At 37.2% G+C, this 7,172-nt stretch overlaps 1 protein-coding gene across 1 annotated transcript; it reads left to right on the top strand.

The window, feature by feature from the left end:
• Positions 1–3,191: 3,191 nt before the first annotated feature.
• LOC134540796 (tigger transposable element-derived protein 1-like) lies at positions 3,192–6,096 on the top strand. Its single transcript, XM_063383719.1, has 2 exons — positions 3,192–3,400; positions 4,135–6,096. Exon 2 carries the CDS (start codon positions 4,137–4,139, stop codon positions 5,946–5,948), a length of 1,812 nt encoding a protein of 603 aa, XP_063239789.1. The 5' UTR covers positions 3,192–3,400; positions 4,135–4,136; the 3' UTR covers positions 5,949–6,096.
• The last annotated feature ends 1,076 nt before the right edge of the window (positions 6,097–7,172 follow it).

Here is a 7,172-nt window from a genome sequence, read left to right as displayed (position 1 = left end):
TTTCTCCGTGTGCTCCTGATTATACTTGACAATATTTTGATGGTTTTCTCGGGGTGCTTTTGATTATTCCTGACTAGACATCTGATGGTTTTCTCCGAGTGCTTCTGGTTACTGATGAGGAATTGATCTCTGCATGAAGGATTTTTTTACTTAATGAGGCATGTAATTTTTATTCAAGGTTGCATTTAATTAGTGAACTTCTGCCACTGAATCATCACTTGTAATATTTTTATCAGGTGGATATTTAAAAAAATCATTTCTCAGTCGAATAATAATAATCTATGAGAAATCTAAGAAGCACTAACAGGAAGGTCGAACTTCCTTCTCCTTGGAGTCTAGCGAAACTAACCTTCCTTTGCGATCGATAGTGAGCATTCCGCATCCCGCATTAATGAAATAGATATTATTTACCTGCAAGCAACACGTGGCGACATCTTTTGATGACAGCCAGAACTACTTGCATCAATTTGCTTTGCATTAGATAACTTAACTCTCGCTGATGAAATATTTAAAAAATTCTATTTAAGAAATGGTTCCAATTGGAGAAAACTGACAGTTTGTATCTAACATTAGTCACAGAAGCTACCATGGATCATGGCTTGTTATCTGCAGCTGAATCGGAAGGAAGCCACTGTAGATACTGTGGCAAGGATTTTGTCATGAGAAGGAATGCTAGACGTCATGAGAAGAATGATTGTGCTAGAAACCCACTACGCAACATGTTAAGCTGTAATCGTTGTAGCTGGTTGTTAACACGAATTGACAGCTTAAAAAGACATGGTAGAACATGTAAAGTCAAGACTACTTACGGCATAGAGGACACCGATGAATCCACTAGACTAAAGAAGAGTGATCTGCATTACGACAATAATTTTCCTTGTCCTGAGCGTGATGGTATTAGCTCACCCGATCGTGAGGAAGAACATAAATTGAAGGATGCTAATGGCTTCGGGAAGACTGAAACTAATGTAAGTATCAACACCGTGAAAAGTGAGAATATATTCAAGCCTATATTCAGTAGATCCTCCATTCTTTGTAAAAATGATGGACTCCTAGAAAGGAAGCATGAAGACGATGAAGACACTTCGACATCATCGATAGCGAATTCATACTGTAATCTGGGTGAAGAGGATGTCTTCTACAGTGATTGTTACAGTGACTCTGATGCTGTTGACAAAGGCATAGACTGTGATGAAGCACCTAGAGCTGACAAGATCGAAGAATGTGGCGATGTCCTGAGACCGAAACGATGGAAACGTCGTGTTATAATAAATAAATCTGATAATGCTTATTATGATCACTGGGACGATTGTGATTATAAAAGAATTTATAATAAACAAGCAAGTAAGATGGTGGTAGAAGAGATTAATTACACGTCATGGATAGATCCAAACATATTGGTTGACCGGCTAAGACTTCTACATGGCTCGCTTTGTGCAGGAAACTATTCGTGCATCAAAGAAATATCCTTCATAATCAAAGAACTGAGGAGAGCTGGCTACATACAATAATGGCTTCTTTTACTTGTATTTGGGTAATGTTGAGAAGTAATTAAATATTGAAAGTAAAAATTTAATATTTTTATTTCTTGTATTCCGATTTCCAACTAAGCCTGTGTGTTTCCGCTACTGTATGTATGATCATTCCGTTTCCTGTGTGTACTGTGTGTACGTTCCGTTTCCTGTGTGTACTGTGTGTACGTTCCGTTTCCTGTGTGTACTGTGTGTACGTTCCGTTTCCTGTGTATAATGTATGTACGTTCCGTTTCCTGTGTGTACTGTGTGTACGTTCCGTTTCCTATGTGTACTGTGTGTACGTTCCGATTCCTGTGTGTACTGTGTGTACGTTCTGTTTCCTGTGTGTACTGTGTGTACGTTCCGTTTCCTGTGTGTACTGTGTATACGTTCCATTTCCTGTGTGTACTGTGTGTACGTTCCGTTTCCTGTTTGTACTGTGTGTACGTTCAGTTTCCTGTGTGTACTGTGTGTACGTTCTGTTTCCTGTGTGTACTTTGTGTACGTTCCGTTTCCTGTGTGTACTGTGTGTACGTTTTGTTTCCTGTGTGTACTTTGTGTACGTTCCGTTTCCTGTGTGTACTGTGTGTACGTTCCGTTTCCTATGTGTACTGTGTGTACGTTCCGATTCCTGTGTGTACTGTGTGTACGTTCCGTTTCCTGTGTGTACTGTGTGTACGTTCCGTTTCATGTGTGTACTGTGTATACGTTCCATTTCCTGTGTGTACTGTGTGTACGTTCCGTTTCCTGTTTGTACTGTGTGTACGTTCAGTTTCCTGTGTGTACTGTGTGTACGTTCTGTTTCCTGTGTGTACTTTGTGTACGTTCCGTTTCCTGAGTGTACTGTGTGTACGTTTTGTTTCCTGTGTGTACTTTGTGTACGTTCCGTTTCCTGTGTGTACTGTGTGTACGTTCCGTTTCCTGTGTGTACTGTGTGTACGTTCAGTTTCCTGTGTGTACTGTGTGTTAGATTGCGTGTTGGAGCCGAGTAGACTTGTATCCATGTAGCTTCATAGACATGTAGTTTCGTAGCAATGCGGTCTTTTAGTCATGCAGTCTCACAGTCATGTTTAACTCGGAACCAGCTAGATCCTTTTAAACTCGTAGCCTTGTAGCATCGTAGTCTCTTAGACTCGTACCATTGTAGCCCAATATCATTGGAGCTGTTGAAAGAAAAGGCAGTTGGATCATTTGGAGCTGTTGGAGCTGTTGGAGCATTTGGAGCTGTTGGAGCTAAGAAGTAGTCGTTGCACGTCTATGCAGGGCTAAATGTTTATAAGATTGCTGGCTTTCGCAAGTAATCCTGTAGTAGGATAGAAATTGTGTAATAAATATTATGTTTGTAAAAGACTTTGTGGTGTTTTATTTCTCGAACCTTACACTTTTCTGGTATTTAAATTAAATTATATTTTAGCTTCGTCCAGGATCGTGCCAAGGACCTTAGTCGACCTAATTAATCAGTATATTGTTTGCAAATTTATTTAATGAATTTTTAACTTTTTCCTGAATTTCTAGGTTAATTATTACGAATATTTCAAAGATGTTGGTCTTGATGTCTGATAGGATGATGGTAGTAGAGAATTTATTTCTCTTTAAGAATGTTGAACATGGTTTCTTGAAATTATTATTTTTTTTTTCATAAAATTAAACTTTATTGCATTGATATAAGGTCCCTGATGGTAATATGGCCATGTTGGTAATATGGCCATTTGGCTGCCATTGACTTAGTTCGCGCGGATACCGATAGAATGTGCTGGCATGTTCTTCGGAACACCATTGTCGAGAGCTCACAGAGTTTCCGAGTCCGGGCAGCACGCACACCACCTGGGAGACGCCATTTTCATGGGTTTTTGCTGCGAGCAGAGAACTCTTCTTATTTTACTCCGGTAAGTTTATATTTTATTTTAATAGTGTACTACTAGATATTGTCAGAAATTTGATGTCTCAGTGCGTAGATTTCTATGCTTATTTAAATGTATTTTAAAAAGATTTATTACCTTCAACCATTTAAAAACTATAATCGACTTTTTGAAATGTCACCCAGGTTGTTAATATGGCCAACCATGTGGCCATATTAGCTGCAGTTGGCCATATTAGCAACATTTTGTGAATGAAATGGTTTATACATACTGTATGGCCCCTCGTAGGTAAATTGTTATTAGTGTATGTGATTTTATTATTTATTACGAGTTTATTTATAACTGTAATTAATATATACCTTTACAGAGACAAGTAATAAAAATTACAGAAAAATGTGTACCTCACACAGGATACCTACCTAAAATGACAACTTAAAAAAACTCCTTAGATGCCATCACTGGGTATATTTAAATTGTTTTTGTCTGGTGCATTTTTGCGGGAAAATATTTATTAAAGTGCACAATGGAAAATATATTTTTAAGAATAATATGTAAAAATGTAATGAAGTGAAAATATCATGAAACTTTTTTTGCAGGAAAATATTTATTGAAAGAGCATACTGGATATTATATTTTCAATAATTCTATATAAAAATTAATTAAATTACATAAAAAAAATCCCGATACATTAATTATGGCGCCAAAAATAATAACTTATAATTAAATTGTAACTAATGTTAATTCTTTGTTTTTTGTTTCAGAAATGAATCCCTTCAATCCACAAAAGAAGCGGGGTAGTTGGACACAAGATGGACTCAGCAAGGCAGTAGATGCTGTAAGACTTGGCAACCTATCTGTTAATGCAGCAAGTAAAAGGTATGTCGTGCCTAGGCGAACCCTTCGCCGTTATCTTTCCAATAACCAAGATGTTAAATCAAAATTGGGTTGTAAGGCCACACTCAAAACTGAGGAAGAGAGGGAACTTAGCAGGAGAATAATTCGTCTAGCAAATGTTGGTTATCCACTCACATCAAAGATGCTCAAGTTAAATGTTTTTAAATACTGCCGTGAAAATGGGATAACTCACCGGTTCACTAAAGAAACTGCAGGTCGCTACTGGTTGAATAGCTTTTTGGCCAGAAATCCTGAAATTAGCAAACGAAAAGCTCAAAGGCTAAATCCTGCCCGAGCTCAAAAGCTTAACAAATTCATAGTTGGAGACCATTTTGAAAAATTACAGAATGTCCTTGCTGAGAACAAGTTTTTAAACTTCCCTGAAAAAATATTCAACATGGATGAGAAGGGTTGTAGGTTACAACTGCACAAAGATCCAGAGGTTTTGGCGAAAAAGGGGTCAAAGCGCGTCCACATTGTTGCAAAGGAACGTGGCGAGAGTGTTACTGTTGTAGCCTGTGGTAATGCTACTGGAAATGTCATTCCCCCAATGATCCTATTCCCTGGATTAAGAAAAAATCCAGCTTGGGAAAAAAATTTACCTACAGGTTCAACAACAATAATGACTCGAAAAGGTAGCATGACAACCGAATCTTTTGTGTCCTTCCTGAATCACTTCTCTAGGTTCAAGCCAAGTGGGCCTTGTCTTCTGATTTTTGATGGGGCTAAGTCACATTTAGACTACAGCATATGTGAAGTTGCAGAACAGAATGAAATTATTTTGTACTGTCTTCCGTCAAACACGACTCATGAGTTACAGCCTTTAGACAAAGGTTGTTTCCGAAGTTTTGAGATTTTTTGGGATCAGCACACACTCCTTTATTTTAATATGCACAAAGAACAGCAAGACATTTCTAAATTGAACTTTGCTGATGTTTTTACACCAACATGGGAAAAGTCCATGACACAAGCAAACATGAAAAGTGGATTTAAGGCTACTGGCATTTTCCCCTTCAATCCGTTCGTGATTCCAGAAGAGGCCTTTGCACCCAGCATAGCTACTGAGCTTCCACCACCTAACACAAAAATGGCAGACGAAACTGTAACCGCTTATGCGTTGCAGGAACAACATAATTCCAATGACGACCATTCATTGGCAGGTCCGTCTGGTCTACAGACAAATGTTAGCCAGCTTGGTTCTAGACACAGCACCAGTTCATCATCTGATTCAGATATCACAGGAGACTTGGCACAACCTTCAAGTTCTTCAGATTACTCTGATAGTTTGCATATTCCCGAAAGTACTGCAAATCTGTCCAGGCGTGGTTCCATTGGAGAAATGCTACCTACACCAAAGAAAAAACGGAAAACCACACGGGTTATGAAACCTGCTATAAACAACAGGGGTGTTGTACTGAATAAATCTTTATTTGAAGATAACAAGGATGTAAAGTTAGATAGCAGCAAGAACAGTGGAAACAGCAAAAAATATAATACAAAGTCTGTTCGCCAGATAACTGCTTCAAAGAAGTCTGAGAGTTGGTACTGTGCAATTTGTTGCAATGATGAAGTGAAGGATATGAGACTGTGCGGAGTTTGTGAAATATATGTCCATGAAGAATGTGTTGGCCTCACCAAAGATGACAAAGAGTTTTTTATTTGCCCGAAATGTTTATTATAGTGTAAATATTTTGAAAGAGACCAATATGTTACTTGTTAATATCATATTTTATCTACAATCAGACTTTCATTATCAAAAAATAATAAAACTGTATTTTTATATGTTTTAAAAAATATATTTGCTGTTTATTCTTATGTATGTATAAGTAAATATTAGTAAATATTCATCAGAAATACAATTTATTTATGATTTGTGCTAATAAATCTTAATTTTCAGCTTCCTATAAATCATTGGCCATATTAACATCACATGCTTTTAATATGGCCCAAATACATGTATTTATTATTTTGCAGTTATTTTATAATGACATGTATTAAAAAATGTTTTGTTAATGGTTTTTGACAAGAAAAACCCTAGATATTATGTCCATCAAACACTTTTGGGGATTTCCCGAAAACTAGATAAAATAAAATTAAACAAAGCTTAACATGGCCATATTACCATCAGTGACCTTAGTATCGAACCAAGGACTGGAGCGGATCGAATCAATATGTAAGTTAATGAGTGATTATTTTGATGAATTTTGGATTTTTTCCTGAATTCCTAACTAAATAATTACGGTTTTTCTAGATGGCGGCCAAATTTCAAGATGTCTGGTGTCACAGTAATAAATGATTACTGCACTCTAGTGGATAAGAACTAAACTAACATGGCGCCAGCGTACTCTCGCTGACGATACAATGATGATGGCTTCCAGCATCGAATACAAGATGGCGGACATGGCATCATACTAGATGACATTATATATACTTTGAAAAAAAAAGTGGTGGGAGTCAGTCCGCCTGCAGCCACCACGAGGGAAGGATCGGTCGCCATTTTTTTTGCCCTCACCAGATTCGAACCGAGGACTCCGAGCTCAGTGTCGTAAAAGTTTTTTTTTTTTATAAATTTAAAAAAAAATTTTCATTAAACTCGGATAATATATTTAAAGATGTCGGCCGTAACGGAAATTGCAACGGTGATGTCATCATCCAATATGGTTACTTGGAATAATGTAATCGGATGGATGGTTTGTTTGTCGCAAATATAAATGAAAAGCCATTCCCTTGCATTACTCTATCATCAAACCTAAACATATAAATGCATACATATATATATTAAACGTAGTTTAGAATATGGCTTCATGTTCCAAACTTATCTCGACTTGTCTCGACTGGTTACACATTGCATAACACTTGTAGGTTTTTTAAATTCAAACTTGTCATCATCCGGCGACAATGCCTT

The sequence above is a fragment of the Bacillus rossius genome, chromosome 17, assembly GCF_032445375.1.
Source record: "Bacillus rossius redtenbacheri isolate Brsri chromosome 17, Brsri_v3, whole genome shotgun sequence".
In the NCBI taxonomy this organism is placed as follows: domain Eukaryota; kingdom Metazoa; phylum Arthropoda; class Insecta; order Phasmatodea; family Bacillidae; genus Bacillus; species Bacillus rossius.
This window is presented reverse-complemented; position numbering and strand designations above follow the sequence as displayed.